At 37.7% G+C, this 23,453-nt stretch overlaps 1 protein-coding gene across 5 annotated transcripts in view; it reads left to right on the top strand.

Moving 5' to 3' along the window:
- The window catches only part of STXBP5L (syntaxin binding protein 5L), a 562,981-nt gene that overhangs the window by 275,864 nt on the left and 263,664 nt on the right, over nucleotides 1-23,453 (top strand). For all 5 annotated transcript variants that reach the window (XM_032150070.2, XM_032150069.2, XM_058437438.1 and 2 more), the window contains exon 10: nucleotides 17,360-17,438. In XM_032150070.2, coding sequence (XP_032005961.1) covers nucleotides 17,360-17,438 — 79 coding nt within the window. The remainder of the gene's footprint in view (nucleotides 1-17,359; nucleotides 17,439-23,453) is intronic.

Here is a 23,453-nt window from a genome sequence, read left to right as displayed (position 1 = left end):
ATTGGTGAATAAGATTCCATTTTATCTTATTTTATTTATTCATTTATCGGTGCTTTTTGAGGCCTAGGCACTAGGATTGCTTGAGCCCAGGATTGCTTGAGCCCAGGAGTTCCAGGCTGCAGTGAGCTATGATCATGCCACTGCACTCCCTGTCTTGAAAAAAAGTAACTTTGTGTTTAACATTTAGAGGACATAACAGACTGCTGTAAGAAGTGGCCTCATAGAATGAGTTGGAAAGTGTTTCCTCCTCTTCTGTTTTTTTAGGAGGGTTTGTGAAAAATTGGTACTAATTATTCCTCAAATGTTGGGTAGAATTCAACAGTGAAGTCCTCTGGGCCTGGGCTATTCTTTGTGAGAGATTTTTCCAATTACAAATTCATTTCATTACTTGTTATGTCTATTCATATCTTCTAAAGTCAGTTTTGATAGTTTGTGTTTTTCTAGGAATTTATCCATTTTGTACAGGTTATCTGATTTGTTGGAATATTGTTATTCATAATATTCCATTACAATCTTTTTAATTCTCTGAGATAGGTCCCTCTTTTCACTCTTTTTTTTTTTGAGATAGAGTCTAGCTCTGTCACCTGGCTGGAGTGCAGTGGCCAGATCTTGGCTCACTGCAACCTCTGCCTCCTAGGTTCAAGTGATTCTTCAGCCTCGGCCTCCCGAGTAGCTGGGACTACAGGCACATGCCACCATGCCCAGCTAATTTTTGTATTTTTTTATACTAAATTTAGACGGGATTTCATCATGTTGGCCAGGATGGTCTTGATCTCTTGACCTCGTGATCTGCCCGCCTCGGCTTCCCAAAGTGCTGGGATTACAGGTGTGAGCCACCGTGCCCGGCCTTCGCTCTTGATTATAATAATGTTAGTTTCTCTTCTTGTCTTGGTCAACCTAGCTAATGTTTTGTCAATCGTTTTGACCTTTTCAAAGAAGCAACTTTTTTTCAGCTTTATTGAATTATAAGAGACAAAAATTGAATATATTTAAGGTATACAACTCAATATTTTATATAAATTAACATCCATCACGACACATAATTGTCATTTTCTTCCTTTTCCCCTCCCCTGCTTCACCCTCGTAACCTCCATTCTACTTTCTCTAAGTATATTTCCACTTTTGTGTATGTGAGATAATGCAATATTTGTCTTTCTGTGTCTGAATTGTTTCACCTAGCATAATATCCTCCAGGTTCATCCAAGTTGTCATAAATGTCAGGATTTACTTTATTATAAAAGCTGAATAATATTTCAGTGAATTAGTGTGTGTGTGTGTGTGTATATATCACATTTTCTGCTTTAGTAAACTAATAGATTGAGTGACTCATCCAAGGACGAAGTCAGTGAGCAGTGGGGACAGGACTACAGTTCAAATCTCCTGGTTCCCAACAATACCTGCTTTCCAATCCCTAACGATGCCATTAGGATGGGAGAATGGTGGAATCCGCAGGGAAGAGAAGGAGACTGGGCACACAGTAGGATCCAAGCCCTGGCCCTGCCCCCCGGGACACATTTGTCACTCTATTGCTTGTTTTCTTTGCTCTGCAGATGCTTTTTAGTTTGATTCAATCCCACTTAACTTTGTAATATATTTTGAAATCAGAAAGTGGCATGCCTCCAGCATTGTTATTCTTGTTCAATATTACTTTGGCTATTTGGGGTCTTTCGTGGTTCCATGTGAATCTTAGGATTTTTTTTTTCTATTTCTGTAAAGTATTTCCTTGGTATTTTCATAGGGATTTCATTGAATCTATAGATCAGTTTGGATAGCATGGGGATTTTAACAATATCAATTCTTTTTTTTTTAAAAGACAGTCTTGCTCTCTCACCCAGACTGGAGTGCAGTGGCGCAATCTTGGCTCACCGCAACCTCCGCCTCCCGGGTTCAAGCAATTCTCCTGCCTCAGCCTCCCACCACTGTGCCTGGCTAATTTTTTTGTATTTTTAGTAGAGATGGGATTTCACCATGTTGGTCAGGCTGGTCTCGAACTTTTTACCTCAGTTCATCCACCTGCCTCGGCCTCCCAAAGTGCTGGGATTACAGGCATGAGCCACCGCACCCAGGAATATTAATTCTCCCAGTCCATAAAAACGGAGGTCTTTCCTTTTATCTGTGTTCAAAGAACCAACTTTTAGATTATTTTTGTATTTTTTTCTTTAATACTTCATTGATTTCTGCTATAATCTTTATTTCCTTTTTTCTGTTTGCTTTCAGTTTAGTTTTTTTTTCTATGTTTTAATGTGAATGGTGAGGATATTGATTTGAGATTTTTTTTTCTTTTCTTCTTTTTTTGAGACAGGGTCTCATTCTGTCACGCAGGCAGGAGTGCAGTGGCATGATCATGGATTATGGCTCACTGCAGCCTCAACCTCCTGGCTCAAGTGATCCTCCCACCTCAGCCTTTCAAGTAGTTGGGACTACAGGCCTTTGCTACCATGCCCGGATTATTGATTGATTGATTGATTGATTGATTGAGACAGGGTCTACCTATGTTGTCCAGTCTGGTCTCAATACCCTGGACTCAAGCAGTCTTTCCACCCCAGCCTCCCAAAGTGTTGGGATTACAGGTGCAACCCACTGGGCTCAGCCTTTTTTTCTTTCCTTTCCTTTTATTTTCTTTTCCTTTTTTAAACATACTTGCTTATGGCTATAAATTTTCCTCTCAGCATTGCTTAAGCTGCATACTGTTATTTTTAGTCTGTTATATCTTCATTTCATTCTTCACAAAGTATTTTTGGTTTCTTTCATTTGTTATTCAGTCAGATATTATTACAGCCACTGAAGATTTCTTACGGCTGCTATTTCCATGTTATGTCCTTTTTAATGGTTTGCTTTAAACTTTTTTGTGTCTTTGATCTAAAGCATGTCTCCTGTAGAAAGCATATAGTCGGATACTATTTGCTTGTTTTGTACAGTCATACTATATCTTCCTTTTGATTGAAATGTTTAATCAATTCACATTTAATGTTATTGTTGGTACTGTTAGATTGATGTCTGTAAATTTAGTTTTTATTTTCCATATGTTCATGCCTTTTTTCCTTGTATTCCTCCTTTACTGATTTTTTAACATTAAATGAATATTTTTTAAAAAATTAATTTCTATTTATTTATTTACTTTATGTTCTGGGATACATAGGCAGAATGTGTAGGTTTGTTACATAGGTATACATGTGCCATGGTGGTTTGCTGCACCTGTCAACCCATCATCTAGGTTTTTTTTTTTTTTTTTTTCCATAATTTTTTTTTTATTATACTTTAGGGTTTTAGGGTACATGTGCACAATGTGTAGGTTTGTTACATATGTATCCATGTGCCATGTTGATTTCCTGCACCCATTAACTCATCATTTAGCATTAGGTGTATCTCCTAATGCTGTCCCTCCCCCCTCCCCCAACCCCACAACAGTCCCCGGAGTGTGATGTTCCCCTTCCTGTGTCCATGAGTCCTCATTGTTCAATTCCCACCTATGAGTGAGAACATGTGGTGTTTGGTTTTTTGTCCTTGCGATAGTTTACTGAGAATGATGTTTTCCAGTTTCATCCATGTCCCTACAAAGGACACGAACTCATCATTTTTTATGGCTGCATAGTATTCCATGGTGTATATGTGCCACATTTTCTTAATCCAGTCTATTGTTGTTGGACATTTGGGTTGGTTCCAAGTCTTTGCTATTGTGAATAGTGCCGCAATAAACATACGTGTGCATGTGTCTTTATAGCAGCATGATTTATAGTCCTTTGGGTATATACCCAGTAATGGGATGGCTGGGTCAAATGGTATTTCTAGTTCGAGATCCCTGAGGAATCGCCACACTGACTTCCACAATGGTTGAACTAGTTTACAGTCCCACCAACAGTGTAAAAGTGTTCCTATTTCTCCACATCCTCTCCAGCACCTGTTGTTTCCTGATTTTTTAATGATTGCCATTCTAACTGGTGTGAGATGGTATCTCACTGTGGTTTTGATTTGCATTTCTCTGATGGCCAGTGATGATGAGCATTTCTTCATGTGTTTTTTGGCTGCATAAATGTCTTCTTTTGAGAAGTGTCTGTTCATGTCCTCTGCCCACTTTTTGATGGGGTTGTTTGTTTTTTTCTTGTAAATTTGTTTGAGTTCATTGTAGATTCTGGATATTAGCCCTTTGTCAGATGAGTAGGTTGCAAAAATTTTCTCCCATTCTGTAGGTTGCCTGTTCGCTCTGATGATAGTTTCTTTTGCTGTGCAGAAGCTCTTTAGTTTAATGAGATCCCATTTGTCGATTTTGGCTTTTGTTGCCATTGCTTTTGGTGTTTTAGACATGAAGTCCTTGCCCACGCCTATGTCCTGAATGGTATTGCCTAGGTTTTCTTGTAGGATTTTAATGGTTTTAGGTCTAACATATAAGTCTTTAATCCATCTTGAATTAATTTTTGTATAAGGTGTAAGGAAGGGATCCAGTTGCAGCTTTCTACATATGGCTAGCCAGTTTTCCCAGCACCATTTATTAAATAGGGAATCCTTTCCCCATTTCTTGTTTTTGTCAGGTTTGTCAAAGATCAGATAGTTGTAGCTATGCGGCATCATTTCTGAGGGCTCTGTTCTGTTCCATTGATCTATGTCTCTGTTGTGGTACCAGTACCACGCTGTTTTGGTTACTGTAGCCTTGTAGTATAGTTTAAAGTCAGGTAGCGTGATGCCTCCAGCTTTGTTCTTTTGGCTTAGGATTGACTTGGCGATGCGGGCTCTTTTTTGGTTCCATATGAACTTTAAAGTAGTTTTTTCCAATTCTGTGAAGAAAGTCATTGGTAGCTTGATGGGGATGGCATTGAATCTATAAATTACCTTGGGCAGTATGGCCATTTTCACGATATTGATTCTTCCAACCCATGAGCATGGAATGTTCTTCCATTTGTTTGTATCCTCTTTTATTTCATTGAGCAGTGGTTTGTAGTTCTCCTTGAAGAGGTCCTTCACATCCCTTGTAAGTTGGATTCCTAGGTATTTTATTCTCTTTGAAGCAATTGTGAATGGGAGTTCACTCATGATTTGGCTCTCTGTTTGTCTGTTATTGGTGTACAAGAATGCTTGTGATTTTTGTACATTAATTTTGTATCCTGAGACTTTGCTGAAGTTGCTAATCAGCTTAAGGAGATTTTGGGCTGAGACAATGGGGTTTTCTAGATATACAATCATGTCATCTGCAAACAGGGACAATTTGACTTCCTCTTTTCCTAGTTGAATACCCTTTATTTCCTTCTCCTGCCTGATTGCTCTGGCCAGAACTTCCAGCACTATGTTGAATAGGAGCGGTGAGAGAGGGCATCCCTGTCTTGTGCCAGTTTTCAGAGGGAATGCTTCCAGTTTTTGCCCATTCAGTATGATATTGGCTGTGGGTTTGTCATAGATAGCTCTTATTATTTTGAGATACGTCCCATCAATACCTAATTTATTGAGAGTTTTTAGCATGAAGGGTTGTTGAATTTTGTCAAAGGCCTTTTCTGCATCTATTGAGATAATCATGTGGTTTTTGTCTTTGGTTCTGTTTATATGCTGGATTACATTTATTGATTTGCGTGTGTTGAACCAGCCTTGCATCCCAGGGATGAAGCCCACTTGATCATGGTGGATAAGCTTTTTGATGTGCTGCTGGATTCGGTTTGCCAGTATTTTATTGAGGATTTTTGCATCAATGTTCATCAAGGATATTGGTCTGAAATTCTCTTTTTTGGTTATGTCTCTGCCAGGTTTTGGTATCAGGACAATGCTGGCTTCATAAAATGTGTTAGGGAGGATTCCCTCTTTTTCTATCGATTGGAATAGTTTCAGAAGGAATGGTACCAGTTCCTCCTTGTACCTCTGGTAGAATTCAGCTGTGAATCCATCAGGTCCTGGACTCTTTTTGGTTGGTAAGCTATTGATTATTGCCACAATTTCAGAACCTGTTATTGGTCTATTCAGAGATTCAACTTCTTCCTGGTTTAGTCTTGGGAGGGTGTATTTGTCGAGGAATTTATCCATTTCTTCTAGATTTTCTAGTTTATTTGCATAGAGGTGTTTGTAGTATTCTCTGATGGTAGATTGTATTTCTGTGGGATCGGTGGTGATATCCCCTTTTTCGTTTTTTATTGCATCTATTTGATTCTTCTCTCTTTTCTTCTTTATTAGTCTTGCTAGCGGTCCATCAATTTTGTTGATCTTTTCAAAAAACCAGCTCCTGGATTCATTAATTTTTTGAAGGGTTTTTTGTGTCTCTATTTCCTTCAGTTCTGCTCTGATTTTAGTTATTTCTAGCCTTCTGCTAGCTTTTGAATGTGTTTGCTCTTGCTTTTCTAGTTCTTTTAATTGTGATGTTAGGGTGTCAATTTTGGATCTTTCCTGCTTTCTCTTGTGGGCATTTAGTGCTATAAATTTCCCTCTACACACTGCTTTGAATGTGTCCCAGAGATTCTGGTATGTCGTGTCTTTGTTCTCGTTGGTTTCAAAGAACATCTTTATTTCTGCCTTCATTTCATTATGTACCCAATAGTCATTCAGGAGCAGGTTGTTCAGTTTCCATGTAGTTGAGCGGTTTTGAGTGAGTTTCTTAATCCTGAGTTCTAGTTTGATTGCACTGTGGTCTGAGAGACAGTTTGTTATAATTTCTGTTCTTTTACATTTGCTGAGGAGAGCTTTACTTCCAACTATGTGGTCAATTTTCGAATAGGTGTGGTGTGGTGCTGAAAAAAATGTATATTCTGTTGACTTGGGGTGGAGAGTTCTGTAGATGTCTATTAGGTCCACTTTATGTAGAGCTGAGTTCAATTCCTGGATATCTTTGTTAACTTTCTGTCTCATTGATCTGTCTAATGCTGACAGTGGGGTGTTAAAATCTCCCATTATTATTGTGTGGGAGTTTAAGTCCCTTTGTAGGTCACTGAGGACTTGCTTTATGAATCTGGGTGCTCCTGTGTTGGGTGCATATATATTTAGGATAGTTAGCTCTTCTTGTTGAATTGATCCCTTTACCATTATGTAGTGGCCTTCTTTGTCTCTTTTGATCTTTGTTGGTTTAAAGTCTATTTTATCAGAGACTAGGATTGCAACCCCTGCCTTTTTTTGTTTTCCATTTGCTTGATAGATCTTCCTCCATCCCTTTATTTTGAGTCTATGTGTGTCTCTGCACGTGAGATGGGTTTCCTGAATACAGCACACTGATGGGTCCTGACTCCTTATCCAGTTTGCCAGTCTGTGTCTTTTGATTGGAGCATTTAGCCCATTTACATTTAACGTTAATATTGTTATGTGTGAATCTGATCCTGTCATTATGATGTTAGTTGGTTATTTTGCTCGTTAGTTGCTATAGTTTCTTCCTAGCCTCGCTGGTCTTTACAATTTGGCATGTTTTTGCAGTGGCTGGTAGTGGTTGTTCCTTTCCATGTTTAGTGCTTCCTTCAGGAGCTCTTTTAGGGCAGGCCTGGTGGTGACAAAATCACTCAGCGTTTGCTTGTCTGTAAAGTATTTTATTTCTCCTTCACTTATGAAGCTTAGTTTGGCGGGATAGCAAATTCTGGGTTGAAAATTCTTTTCTTTAAGAATGTTGAATATCGGCCCCCACTCTCTTCTGGCTTGTAGAGTTTCTGCTGAGAGATCAGCTGTTAGTCTGATGCGCTTCCCTTTGTGGGTAACCCGACCTTTCTCTCTGGCTGCCCTTAACATTTTTTCCTTCATTTCAACTTTGGTGAATCTGACAATTATGTGTCTTGGAGTTGCTCTTCTCGAGGAGTATCTTTGTGGCGTTCTCTGTATTTCCTGAATCTGAATGCTGGCCTGCCTTGCTAGATTGGGGAAGTTCTCCTGGATAATATCTTGCAGAGTGTTTTCCAACTTGGTTCCATTCTCCCCATCATTTTCAGGTACACCAATCAGACGTAGGTTTGGTCTTTTCACATAGTCCCAAGTTTCTTGGAGGCTTTGTTCATTTCTTTTTATTCTTTTTTCTCTAAACTTCCCTTCTCTCTTCATTTCATTCATTTCATCTTCCATCAGTGATACCCTTTCTTCCAGTTGATCGCATCTGCTACTGAGGCTTCTGCAATCTTCGCGTAGTTCTTGAAACTTGGCTTTCAGCTCCATCAGCTCCTTTAAGCCCTTCTCTCCATTGGTTATTCTAGTTATCCATTCTTCTAATTTTTTTTCAAAGTTTTTAACTTCTTTGCTATTGTTTTGAATTTCCTCTCGTAGCTCAGAGTAGTTTGATCGTCTGAAGCCTTCTTCTCTCAACTCATCAAAGTCATCCTCCATCCAGCTTTGTTCCGTTGCTGGTGAGGAACTGCGTTCCTTTGGAGGAGGAGAGGTGCTCTGTTTTTTAGAGTTTCCAGTTTTTCTGCTCTGTTTTTTCCCCATCTTTGTGGTTTTATCTACTTTTTGTCTTTGATGATGGTGATGTACAGATGAGTTTTTGGTGTGGATGTCCTTTCTGTTTGTTAGTTTTCCTTCTACCAGACAGGACCCTCAGCTGCACGTCTGTTGGAGTTTACTAGAGGTCCACTCCAGACCCTGTTTGGCTGGGTGTCAGCAGCGGTGGCTGCAGAACAGCGGATTTTCGTGAGACCACAAATTCAGCTGTCTGATAGTTCGTCTGAAAGTTTTGTCTCAGAGGGGTACCCGGTTGAATGAGGTGTCAGTCTGTCCCTACTGGGGGGGTGCCTCCCAGTTAGGCTGCTCAGGGGTGAGGGACCCACTTTAGGAGGCAGTCTGTCCGTTCTCAGATCTCCAGCTGCGTGCTGGGAGAACCACTACTCTCTTCAAAGCTGTCAGTCAGAGAGGGACCTTTAAGTCTGTGGAGGTTCTTGCTGAGTTTTGTTTGTCTGTGCCCTGCCCCCAGAGGTGGAGCCTACAGAGGCAGGCAGGCCTCCTTGAGCTGTGGTAGGCTCCACCCAGTTCGAGCTTCCTGGCTGCTTTGTTTACCTAAGCAAGCCTGGGTAATGGCGGGCGCCCCTCCCCCAGCCTCGCTGCCGCCTTGCAGCTTGATCTCAGACTGCTGTGCTGGCAATCAGCGAGACTCCGTGGGCACAGGACCCTCCGAGCCAGGTGCGGGACACAATCTCCTAGTGTGCCGTTTTCCAGGCCCGTTGGAAAAGCGCAGTATTGGGGTGGGACTGACCCGATATTCCAGGTGCCGTCTGTTTCCCCTTTCTTTGACTAGGAAAGGGAACTCCCTGACCCCTTGCGCTTCCCGAGTGAGGCAATGCCTCGCCCTGCTTCGGCTCGCGCACAGTGCGCTTCACCGACTGTCCTGCACCCACTGTTAGGCACTCCCTAGTGAGATGAAACCGGTACCTCAAGCAGAAATGCAGAAATCACCCGTCTTCTGTGTCGCTGGGGCTGGGAGCTGGAGACCGGAGCTGTTCCTATTCGGCCATCTTGGCTCCACCCTCCAATCCATTCATCTAGGTTTTAAGCCCCGCATGCATTAGGTATTTGTCCTAATACTCTCCCTCCCCTTACACCCTACCCCACAGCATGCCCCAGTATTTGATGTTCCCCTCCCTGGGTCCATGTGTTCTCATTGTTCAACTCCCAATTATGAGTGAGAATTTGGTTTTCTGTTCCTGTGTAAGTTTGCTGAGAATGATGGCTTCCAGCTTCATCTATGTCCTGGCAAAGGACATAACTCATTCTATTTTATGGCCGCATAGTATTCCATGGTGTATATGTGCGGCATTTTCCTAATCCAGTCTATCATTGATGGACATTTGGGTTGGTTCCAAGTTTTTGCTATTGTGAATAGTGCTGCAATAAACATATGCATACATGTGTCTTTATAGTAGAATGATTTATAATCCTTTGGATATATACCCAGAAGTGGGATTGCTGGGTCAAATGGTGTTTCTGGTTCTAGATCCTCGAGGAACCATCACCCTGTCTTCCACATTGATTGAAGTAATTTACACTGCCACCAACAGTGTAAAAGCATTTCTATTTCTTCACAGACTCACCAGCGTCTGTTCTTTCCTGACTCTTTAATAGCCATTCTAACTGGCATGAGATGGTATCTCATTGTGGTTTTGATTTACATTTCTCTAATGACCAGCGATGATGAACCTTTTTTCATATCTTTCTTAGCTGCATAAATGTCTTTTGAGAAGTATCTGTTCATATCCTTCTCCCACTTTTTGATGGGTTTTTTTTCTTGTAAATTTGTTTAAGTTCCTTGTAGGTTCTGGATATTAGACCTTTGTCAGATGGATAGCTTGTAAAAATTTTCTCCCATTCTGTAGGTTGCCTATCACTCTGATGATAGTTTCTTTTGCTGTGCAGAAGCTCATAAGTTTGATTAGATCCCATATGTCAATTTTGGCTTTTGTCGCCATTGCTTTTGATGTTTTAGTCATGAAGTCTTTGTCCATGCCTATGTCCTGAATGGTATTGCCTAGGTTTTCTTCTAGGATTTTTATGGGTTTAGATCTTACATTTAAGTCTTTAATTCTTATTGAGCTAATTTTTGTATAAGGTGTAAGGAGGAGGTCCAGTTTCTGTTTTCTGCATATGGCTAGCCAGTTTTCCCAGCACCATTTATTAAATAGGGAATCCCTTCCCCACTTGTCTATTATCAATGTATAGGAATGCTTGTGATTTTTGCACACTGATTTTGTATCTTGAGACTCTGCCGAAGTTGCTTATCAGCTTAAGGAGATTTTGGGCTGAGACAATGGGGTTTTCTAAATATACAATCATGTCATCTGCAAACAGAGACAATATGACTTCCTCTTTTCCTAACTGAATACATTTCATTTCTTTCTCTTGCCTGATTGCCCTGGCCAGAACTTCTAATACTATGTTAAATAGGAGTGGTGAGAGACCGCATCCTTGTCTTGTGCCAGTTTTCAAAGGGAATGCTTCCAGCTTTTGCACATTCAGTGTGATATTGGCTGTGGGTTTGTCATAAATAGCTTTTATTATTTTTACATATGTTCTATCAATACCTAGTTTATTGAGAGTTTTTAGCATGAAGGGATGTTGAATTTGATCAAAGGCCTTTTCTGCATCTATTGAGATAATCATGTGGTTTTTGTCATTCGTTCTGTTTATGTGATGGATTATGTTTATTGACTTGTGTATGTTGAACTAGCCTTGCATCTCAGGGGTGAAGTCGACTTGATCATGGTGGGTAAGCTTTTTGATGTGCTGCTGGATTTGGTCTGCCAATATTTTATTGAAGATTTTCATATTGATGTTCATCAGGGATATTGGCCTGAAATTTTCTTTTTTTGTTGTGTCTCTGCCAGGTTTTGGTATCAGGATGATGCTGGCCTCACAAAATGAGTTAGGGAGGAGTCCCTCTTTTTCTTTTTTTGGAATAGTTTCAGAAGGAAGGGTTCCAGCTCCTCTTTGTACCTCTGGTAGAATTTGGCTGTGAATCCATCCGTTCTTCGACTTTTTTATTTGGTAGGCTATTAATTACTGCCTCAATTTCAGAGCTTGTTATTGGTACATTCCAGGATTTAACTTCTTCCTGTTTTAGTCTTGGGAGGGTGTATGTGTCCAGGAATTTACCCATTTCTTCCAGATTTTCTAGTTTATTTGCATAGAGGTGCTAATAGTATTCTCTGGTGGTAGTTTGTATTTCTGTGGGATCAGTGGTGATATCCCCTTTATCATTTCTTATTGCGTCTATTTGATTCTTCTCTCTTTTCTTCTTCATTAGTCTAGCTAGCAGTCTATTTTGTTAATCTTTTCAAAAAACCAGGTCCTGGATTCATTGATTTTTTGAAGGGTTTTTCATGTCTCTGTCTCCTTCAGTTCCACTCTGATCTTAGTTATTTCTTGTCTTCTGCTAGCTTTTGAATTTGTTTGCTCTTTCTTCTCTAGTTTTTTTTCATTGTGATGTTAGTGTGTTGATTTTTTATCTTTCTTGCTTTCTGATGTAGGCATTTAGTGCTATAAATTCTGCTCTTAACACTGCTTTAGCTGTGTCCCAGAGATTCTGGGTTCATTGTCTCTCTCTTTGTTCTCATTGGTTTCAAATAACTTGTTTATTTCTGCCTTAATTTTGTTATTTACCCAGTAGTCATTCAGGAGCAGGTTATTCAATTTCCATTAGTTGTGTGGTTTTGAGTGAGTTTCTTAATCTTGAGTTCTGATTTGATTGCACTGTGGTCTGAAAGACTGTTTGTTATTATTTCTATTCATTTACATTTGCTGAGGAATGTTTTGTTTCCAATTATGTGGTCGATTTTAGAATAAGTGTTATGTGGCACTGAGAAGAATGTATATTTTGTTTATTTGTGGTGGAGAGTTCTGCAGATGTCTATTAGGTCCTCTTGGTCCAGGGCCGAGTTCAAGTCCTGAATATCCTTGTTAATTTTCTGTCTTGTTGATCTGTCTCATATTGATAGTGGGGTGTGAAATTCTCCCACTATTACTATGCGGGAGTCCAAGTCTCTCTGTAGGTCTCTAAGAACTTGTCTTATGATTCTGGGTGGGATATTGGCTCATATCCCAGTATGTGGATGCTACTGTATTGGGTTCATATATGTTTAGGATAGTTAGCTCTACTTGTTGCATTGATCCCTTTACCATTATGTAATGCCCCTCTTTTCCTTTTTTGATCTTTGTTGGTTTAAAGTCTGTTTTATCAGAGACTAGGATTGCAACCCCTGCTATTTTCTTGCTTTCCATTTGCTTGGTAAATATTCCTCCATCTTTTTATTTTAAGCCTAAGTGTGTCTTTACATGTGAGATGGGTCTCCTGATGCAGCACATCGATGGGTCTTGATTCTTTATCCAATTTGCCTGTCTTGTCTTTAATTGGAGACTTTAGCCCATTTACATTAAAAGTTAGTATTGTTATGTGTGAATTTGATCCTATCATTATGATGCTAGCTGGTTATTTTGTACATTAGTTGATGCAGTTTCTTCATAGTGTCATTGGTCTTTATATTTTTGTATGTTTTTGCAGTGGCCAGTACTGTTCTTTTTTTTTTTTCAATGTTTAGTGCTTCCTTCAGGAGCTCTTGTAAGGCAGGCCTGGTGGTGACAATATCCCTCAACATTTGCCTTGTCTGGAAAGCATTTTATTTATGGGCTTATTAAGCTTAGCTTGGCTGGATATGAAATTCTCATTTGAAAATTATTTTCTTTAAGAATGATGAATATTGGCCCCCTCCTGGGTTCAAGGGATTCTCGTGCCTCAGACTCCCAAGTAGCTGAGATTACAGGCACGTGCCACCACACCTGGCTAATTTTTGTATTTTTGGTAGAGATGGGGTTTCACCATGTTGGCCAGGCTGTTCTCGAACTCCTGATCTCAGGTGATCCACCCACCTTGGCCTCCCAAATTGCTGGGATTACAGACATCAGCCATTGTGCTCAGCTCTTCTTCTCCTTTTTTTGTCCAATTTTTTGTTATACATGTTATATCTATATGTGCTGCAAATCCAATAATACATGTTTGATTTAAATTATTATTAAATCTTATATAATTTTATGTCTTTTAAGGATGTTGACAAAAATGTAGATCAAGTATATATTCATAGAATCTGTTACATTGACGTTTTTGCTTATCATTTTTGGTTTTCTTCATTTGTTGCTGTAGATTCAAATTACCAACTGGTATCTTCTCCTCATTCCAATATAGCTTTGTCTCACCCACCTCCTTTTTGTTGTTATTGGCAAATATATATACAGATCTCACAATACAATTATATACATATTGTTTTATATAATTGATTTTTAAGTCAGTTAAGAGGTGGTTGGAGAATAAATATGTAATTATGCCATTGTAATTATCTACCTAGTTACCTTTACTGGTACTCTGTTCTTTGTGTAGACTTAAATTACTTGCTGGGCTCACTTTCTTTCAGCCTGAAGGCCTTTTTTTAGTATTTTTTTGTAAGATAGCTCTGTTATCAACAAATTCTCTCAGTTTTTGTTTATCTGGAAATTATCTTTATTTCATCTTTATTTTTGAAAGAGTTTTGCTCAACATAAGACTCTTGGTTGGCAGATTTTTTTTCTTCTACTATGTTAAATATGTCATATCACATTCCATTGCCTTTCAGCCTCCATTGTTTCTAAAAGTTAGCAGTTAATCTTAATAGGGTTCTTTCGTACACACCGCTTTCAAGGTGTTTTTTTTTCTTTTAAGCATGTCTACTGGGATGTGTCTGAATAGAGATTTCTTTATCCTACTTGGAGTTTATTGAACTTCTTAAAGCACAGATAATGTTTTTCATCAAATTTAGGAAAGTTTTCAACCATTATTTTAAAAAATGTTTGTATTCCTTTCTTTCCTTTTCTTCTATTTCCATTATGTATATTCTTGTGATTAATGGTATTCCACATTTCTTTGAGATTGTTCATACTCCTTCATTCTTTTTTTCTGTTTTTTTCTGTGCTATTGCAATAATCTCTGTGTTCTTCTAGCATCAGTCTCTTACACCCTCAAAATTGCTCTATTAAATGAAGTCACATTAATATTTTTGAAACATTGCTTTACACTCGTCACTCCCTAACTTGAAAGCTTCTCATAACTCTCCATTGTCTATACTGCAAATAAGTTTAGAGATTGCCATTGATTGGCTATTTTGTACTTCATTAACATTATTTCACCTATTTCCCTTCACAGATCTTTTAATCTAGTCAAATTGGCCTGTCAATAAAACCAGTTTTAATCTCAACCTCTACAGCACTTTATGCTTATCACTCATTTCATTATAGTACTTCATATTGTCATTTTTACTTATTTTTTAATACAGTGAATTTTAAGCCTCTGGAATTTAGTTTTTTAATACCATAACACTTGGTACACTACTCTGAATGTTAGGAATAGTAAGAAATGTAATTGTTGATAATGTTGTTATACACAACATGACATTTAATCATGTTTCAATTACTGACAGTCAATAAATATAATCAAAGCACAAAAATTCTCTCCTAAGAATAAATTGGTAGAGTTGGAAATTGAAGGAAAACGTTAACAAGTAATTGTATAATTATTCTTTCCCACTGAAATCAATTGATGACTCTGATGTACATTGATTAAAAATGCTTTAATATATACAAACAACTGCAAATATACTGTTTTGTTTAATTAATGGTTTGACAATTTAGTGAAGTGCTGGATGGAAAAGACATATAAACTAAGGGGAGTGGATCTCTCCCCTGGCTGTATCACTTTTTTTATTTCTCTCTATTCCCACGTCATTACCAAAGCCAGTAATCTCCAACCATCTATTTCTCAATCTTAAGACTATTGTTCAGCGCTGGGCTTGGTGGCTCATGCCTGTAATCCCAGCACTTTGGGAGGCTGAGAACAGGTGGATCACGAGGTCAGGAGATTGAGACCATCCTGGCTAACACTGTGAAATTCTGTCTCTACTAAAAATACAAAAAGTTAGCCGGGCATGGGGGCACACACCTATAGTTCCAGCTACTCGGGAGGCTGAGGCAGGAGAATCACTTGAACCCAGGAGGCGGAGGTTGTAATGAGCCAAGATTGCACCACTGCACTCCAGCCTGGGTGACAGAGCGAGACTCTGTCTCAAAGAAAAAAAAAGACTATTGTTCAGACAAGTCCCTGAGCAAAAGTTTTCTCTTTCTAAGGCATCATCATCTAAATATAATGTCAGCAATTCTATCTTACATATGGGAGAGATATGTATATTTTTGTGCAGTGTGAATGATTATGGTCAATATTTTATTATTTGTTTCTTCTTTAGTCAACATAGGGTAAAATAAAGAAAAGGCAATTTCAGAAAGCATGCCAAGCAGCAGATATTGATTTGTTTTTTGTTAATTCCTTGCCCTTTAAACAAGTTGAATAAAGCTATCTTGATATCCTATTTGGATTTGCTTATGTTATTCTGAAGCTAATCTGAAAATTTAAAGCTATATGCATGTAAACTTCTATGTAATAGATATGTAATAGATAAACAATGCATTACATAGATATCTATGTAATAGATAAACAATGTATTACATAGATATCTATGTAATAGATAAACAATGTATTACATAGATATCTATGTAATAGATAAACAATGTATTACATAGATATCTATGTAATAGATAAACAATGTATTACATAGATATCTATGTAATAGATAAACAATGTATTACATAGATATCTATGTAATAGATAATGTATTACATAGATATCTATGTAATAGATAATGTATTACATAGATATCTATGTAATAGATAATGTATTACATAGATATCTATGTAATAGATAAACAATGTATTACATAGATATCTATGTAATAGATAAACAACTGTGGTAATACAAGAATAAATAAGGGTACTTACTGAAAATAAAAAAGAAACAAATATTGCATTTCAGAACACATGCCAATTTAACCAAAATGAGACATAGAATTAAACTGAAAGCATAACTAGGAAGATAAGCATGTTATGTGCAGAAGTAGCTTCACTTCTATTTCCTTCTCTTTTTGATCCTTTATTCAAAATCTTACAGAGTCTAAACAGAATAACCCATCCCCTGTAAGAAATTATCATTTTTGTTTTATGCAAAATGAATACATCATTAAAATGATTTTTAAAAATCATGAAGGAGTTTGCATGTATTATAGATAAAATATTGATCCTAGTATGGATTGTCATTGTTGTCCTAGTCTGTTTCATGCTGCTGTAACAGAATACTACACACTACGCGATGTATAAACAATAGAGGTTTATTTGGCTTATGATTCTGGAGGCTGGAAAGTCCAAGATTGAGGGGCAACATCTGATGAGGGACTTCTTACTGTGTTATAACATGGTGGAAGGTATCACATGTTGAAGGATGTGGAAGAGAGGGAAGGGGGCTGAGCTAATCCTTTCATCAGAAAACCACTCCCATGATAACCAACCCACTCTCACAATAACTGTATTAATTCATCCGTGAGGGCAAAGCCCCCATGTCCTAATCACCTCTTAAAAGTCTCATTCTCAATACTGTTGCATTGGGGATTAAGTTTCCAATATATGAATTTTGAGGGACACGTTCAAACCATAGCAATAGTAATACATTTCATTATGTAGATAAGTATGCATGTGTGGTCTTCAATTCTAAACTTATTTTGTCTTCAACATTAAATAATTAAAATAACTCCACATGAAATTAGATTTATATGTGAAGGATGTAAAGTGATAAAAGTTATATAATTGTACAGGTAATTTTATGAATTATATAGCAGACAATTATTGCAACTCTAAAGATTGTTTACAAATTCAACAAAAATATTAGGATTCATAGATATAAGTTTATCCTGTGATGACAAACATATAATTACATTATTATTCCTTTATCTTTAAATTCCTTTAGTCAAATTTTTTAATTCTTACAGATGAATATAATTTAAATTAGATTCAACTAAATCTTTTTTTTCCTTAGGAAAAAGTCAAAGAGAAGGAAGAAAATCTGAATCTTGTAAACCAATTCTTAAAGTAGAATACAAGACCTGCAAAAACAGGTATGCATTTTTTCTTTAGGGAAAGAGGGATACGAAGCAGAGACAAAAAAATGCAGATGATTTTTAATGTTAACATATTGTTTAAAGTTTTACATAATTATAAATACAACTGAATCCTCCGTATTAACATAATTGACTTTTTGTCTTGTAGACATATCTCTGATGATTATTATAAAATTGTAAATTACAAGTGTTAATTATTTCAGGATTCTTAATGAACATTTAGACAAGTATTATACACTTTAATTTTAACAGTAAAGGACTTCTGGCCATGCATATTACAAGTAGCAGGATTTATTAAGCAGAAGTGATGTGCCCATTAATATTGCATGTGAAAGACTTAAATACATAACCAAGTGTCTGTACTTTAAGATCTTACATTGTGAAGTCGGAAGATTACAGTTTGTTCGAAAGATAAAGTTATGTATATTAATGTAATAAAAAGTACTAAATTTTAAGGTGTTGAAAAATACAAAAAATAACAATATTTAGTAAAATATTATTTTGTGTTTAAAGTAGCCATATCAGGCTGGGTGGCCTGCCTCACGCCTGTAACCCCAGCACTTTGGGAGGCTAAGGCAGGTGGATCATCTGAGGTCAGGAGATCGAGACGAGCCTGGGAAACATGTCAAAACCCTGCCTTTACTAGAAACACACAAAAAATTAGCTGGGCATGGTGGCACGTGCCTGTAATCCCAGCTACTTGGGAGGCTGAGGCACAAGAATCCTTTGAGCCCAGGAGGTGGAGGTTGCAGTGAGTGAAGATGGTGCCACTACACTTCAGCCTGGGCAACAGAGTGAGACTCTGTCTCAAAAAAAACAAAAGTGGCCATATCCTGTACATCATCAAGTTCCTTTTACTTGGGAATAATAATTAGTGGCAATACACTCATTGAGAATTACCATAATAAATCTTGCCTAAACATTAAATTTATTTTAATTCAAATTAAATAATCCTAGTTTATATTAATAATGTGATCATTTTATAATGTTTTCTTGGTATCATAGGTATACTGAATGTTTGTTTATAACTGCTCTTTTAAAATTTTAATAGTACAAAATTATGCTCATTTTTAACCTGTTATTTTATCTATATATAAATATTTTTTTAGCCTACTATGCATTAACTGATAAAAATGAGCACTGTTTGAACAGAGCCCTCAGAATTAACACCACACATCTACAATCATCTGATCTTTGACAAACCTGACAAAAACAAGAAATAGGGAAAGGATTCGCTATTTAATAAATGATGCTGGGAAAACTGGCTAGCCATATGTAGAAAGCTGAGACTGGATCCCTTCCTTACACTTTATACAAAAATTAATTCAAGATGGATTAAAGACTTAAATGTTAGACCTCAAACCATAAAAATCCTAGAAGAAAACCTAGGCGATACCATTCAGGACATAGGCATGGGCAAGGACTTCATGTCTAAAACACCAAAAGCAATGGCAACAAAAGCCAAAATTGACAAATGGGATCTAATTAAACTAAAGAGCTTCTGCACAGCAAAAGAAACTACCATCAGAGTAAACAGGCAACCTACAGAATGGGAGAAAATTTTTGCAACCTATTCATCTGACAAAGGGCTAATATCCAGAATCTACAAAGAACTTAAACAAATTTACAAGAAAAAATAAAACAACCCCATCAAAAAGTGGGTGAAGGATATGAACAGACACTTCTCAAAAGAAGACATTTATGCAGCCAACAGACACATGAAAAAATGCTCATCATCACTGGCCATCAGAGAAATGCAAATCAAAACCACAGTAAGATACCATCTCACACCAGTTAGAATGGCAATCATTAAAAAGTCAGGAAGCAACAGGTACTGGAGAGGATGTGGAGAAATAGGAACACTTTTACGCGTTGGTGGGACTGTAAACTAGTTCAACCATTGTGGAAGACAGTGTGGCCAGTCCTCAAGGATCTAGAACTAGAAATACCGTTTGACCCAGCCATCCCATTACTGGGTATATACCCAAAGGATTATAAATCATGCTGCTAAAAAGACACACACGTATGTTTATTGCGGCACTATTCACAATAGTAAAGACTTGGAACCAACCCAAATGTCCATCAGTGATAGACTGGATTCAGAAAATGTGGCACATATACACCATGGAATACTATGCAGTCATAAAAACTGATGAGTTCCTGTCCTTTGTAGGGACATGGATGAAGCTGGAAACCATCATTCTCAGCAAACTATCCCAAGGGCAGAAAACCAAACACCACATGTTCTCACTCACAGGTGGGAATTGAACAATGAGAACACTTGGACCCAGGAAAGGGAATATCACACACCAGGGCCTGTCATGGGGTGGGGGGATTGGAGAAGGATAGCATTAGGAGATATATCTAATGTAAATGACGAGTTAATGGGTTCAGCAAACCAACATGGCACATGTATACATATGTAACAAACCTGCATGTTGTGCACATGTACCCTAGAACTTAAAGTGTAATAATAAAAAAAGTATGTTTATTGCGGCACTATTCACAATAGCAAAGAGTTGGAACCAACCCAAATGTCCAACAACAATAGACTGGATTAAGAAAATGTGGCACATATACACCATGGAATACTATGCAGCCATAAAAAATGATGAGTTTGTGTCCTTCGTAGGGACATGGATGAAACTGGAAACCATCATTCTCAGTAAACTATCGCAAGGACAAAAAACCAAACACTGCATGTTCTCACTCATAGATGGGAATTGAACAATGAGAACTCATGGACACAGGAAGGGGAACATCACACTCCGGGGACTGTTGTGGGGTGGGGTGAGGGGGGAGGGATAGCATTAGGAGATATACCTAATGCTAAATGACGAGTTAATGGGTGCAGGAAATCAACATGGCACATGGATACATATGTAACAATCCTGCACATTGTGCACATGTACTCTAAAACTTAAAGTATAATAAAGAAAAAAAAAGAAAGAAAAATTTAAAAAAACCCAATAACAAAAAAAGACCACTGTTTTATACCATTATAACTAAAGTATTAGAAAGTTTCAAATTTAATCATTATTAATGGAAATATGAAATATATGACATATATTTTGCCTTTTAAAATATTACTTATAGTTTAAGCTTTGCTTGAGTTTTCAGGTTCAACATTATTTGCAATATTTCTTATATGGTATTGTACTTCAAGAATTATTAAGATGCAGGACACTATATTAACTATTCCTAGCAGCTTGTGGTATTATTTTGTGGGTTTTTTTCACACACACACACATATATATATATGTGAAATATATATAATTATATATATTTATGTATAGTTTATTATACTTTTAGTTTTGGAATACATGTGCAAAATGCACAGGTTTATTACATAGTTATACACGTAACATGGTGGTTTGCTGCACCCATCAACCCGTCATCTACATTAGATATTTCTCCTAATGCTATCCCTCCCCTAGGCTCCGAACCCCCACAACCCCCAACAGGCCATGGTGTGTGATGTTCCCCTCCCTATGTCCATGTGTTCTCATTGTTCGATTCCCAATTATGAGTGAGAATATGCAGTGTTTGGTTTTCTGTTCCTGTGTTAGTTTGCTGAGAATGACGGTTTCCAGCTTCATCCACGTCCCTGCAAAGGACATGAACTTGTCTTTTTTAATAGCTGCACAGTATTATTCCATGGTGTATATGTGCTACATTTTCGTTATCCGGTCTATCATTGGTGGGCATTTGGGTTGGTTCCAAGTCTTTGCTATAGTGAATAGTGCTTCAATAAACATACATATGCATGTGTCTTTATAGTAGAATGATTTATAATCCTTTGGATGCATACCCAGAAATGGGATTGCTTGGTCAAATGGTATTTCTGGTTCTAGATCCTTGAGGAATCGCCACAATGTCTTCCACAATGGTGGAACTAATTTATACTCCCAACAACACTGTAGAAGCATTCCTATTTTTCTATGTATATTTTTTAATTTTTTATTTTATTATTATATTTATTTATTTTATTTTATTATTATACTTTAAGTTCTAGGGTTGCTATCTAATGCTATCCCTCCCCTCTCCCCCCACCCCATGACAGGCCCCAGTGTGTGATGTTCCCCTTCCTGTTTCCAAGTGTTCTCATTGTTCAATTCCCACCTATGAGTGAGAACATGCAGTGTTTGGTTTTTTGTCCTTGTGATAGTTTGCTGAGAATGATGGTTTCCAGCTTCATCCATGTCCCTACAAAGGACATGAACTCATCCTTTTTAATGGCTGCATAGTATTCCATGGTGTATATGTGCCACATTTTCTTAATCCAGTCTATCATTGATGGACATTTGGGTTGGTTTCAAGTCTTTGCTATTGTGAATAGTGCTGCAATAAACATACACGTGCATGTGTCTTTATAGCAGCATGATTTATAATCCTTTGGGTATATACCCAGTAATGGGATGGCTGGGTCAAATGGTATTTCTAGTTCTAGATCCTTGAGGACTAACCACACTGACTTCCACAATGGTTGAACTAGTTTACAGTCCCACCAACAGTGTAAAAGTGTTCCTATTTCTCCACATCCTCTCCAGTACCTGTTGTTGCCTGACTTTTTAATGATGGCCATTCTAACTGGTGTGAGATGGTATCTCATTGTGGTTTTGATTTGCATTTCTCTGATGGCTAGTGATGACGAGCATTTTTTTCATCTGTCTGTTGGCTGCATAAATGTCTTCTTTTGAGAAGTGTCTGTTCATATACTTTGCCCACTTTTTGATGGGGTTGTTTGTTTTTTTCTTGTAAATTTGTTTAAGTTCCCCTAGATGAGTATTTGCAAAATTTTCTCCCTTCAGTGTTGCCTTTCATCTGATGGCATTTTTTTTTTTTTTTTTTTTTTTTTTTGCCTCTCCGAGTAGCTGGGACTACAGGTGCCCGCCACCACGCCCGGCTAATTTTTTGTATTTTTAGTAGAGACGGGGTTTCACCATGGTCTCGATCTCCTGACCTCGTGATCCACCCACCTCGGCCTCCCAAAGTGCTGGGATTACAAGCGTGAGCCACCATGCCCAACCCTCTGATGGTAGTTTCTTTAGCTGTGCGGAAGCTCTTTAGTTTAATTAGATCCCATTTGTCAATTTTGGCTTTTGTTGCCATTGCTTTTGGTGTTTTAGACATGAAGTCCTTGCCCATGCCTATGTCCTGAATGGTATTGCCTAGGTTTTCTTCTAGGGTTTTTATGGTTTTAAGTCTAACATTTAAGTCTTTAATCCATCTTGAATTAATTTTTGTATAAGATGTAAGGAAGGGGTCCAGTTTCAGCCTTCTACATATGGCTAGCCAGTTTTCCCAGCATCATTTATTAAATAGCGAATCCTTTCCCCATTTCTTGTTTTTTTCAGGTTTGTCAAAGATCAGATGGTTGTAGATGTATGGTATTATTTCTGAGGGCTCTGGTCTGTTCCATTAGTCTATATATCTGTTTTGGTACCAGTACCATGCTGTTTTGGTTACTATAGCCTTGTAGTATAGTTTGAAGTCAGGTAGCGTGATGCCTCCAGCTTTGTTCTTTTGGCTTAGGATTGTCTTGGCAATGCGGGTCCTTTTTTGGTTCCATATGAACTTTAAAGTAGATTTTTTCAATTCTGTGAAGAAAGTCATTGGTAGCTTGATGGGGATGGCATTGAATCTATAAATTACATTGGGCAGTATGGCCATTTTCATGATATTGATTCTTCCTATCCATGAGCATGGAGTGTTCTTCCATTTGTTTGTGTCCTCTTTTATTTCGTTGAACAGTGGTTTGAAGTTCTCCTTGAAGAGGTCCTTCACATCCCTTGTAAGTTGGATTCCTAGGTATTGTATTCTCTTTGTAGCAATTGTGAATGGGAGTTCACTCATGATTTGGTTCTCTGTTATTGGTGTATAGGAATTCTTGTGATTTTTGCACATTGATTTTGTATCCTGAGACTTTGCTGAAGTTGCTTATCAGCTTAAGGAGATTTGAGGCTGAGATGATGGGGTTTTCTAAATATACAATCATGTCATCTGCAAACA

This window comes from Hylobates moloch, unplaced genomic scaffold (assembly GCF_009828535.3).
Source record: "Hylobates moloch isolate HMO894 unplaced genomic scaffold, HMol_V3 SCAFFOLD_4, whole genome shotgun sequence".
Taxonomy (NCBI): Eukaryota; Metazoa; Chordata; class Mammalia; order Primates; family Hylobatidae; genus Hylobates; species Hylobates moloch.
This window is presented reverse-complemented; position numbering and strand designations above follow the sequence as displayed.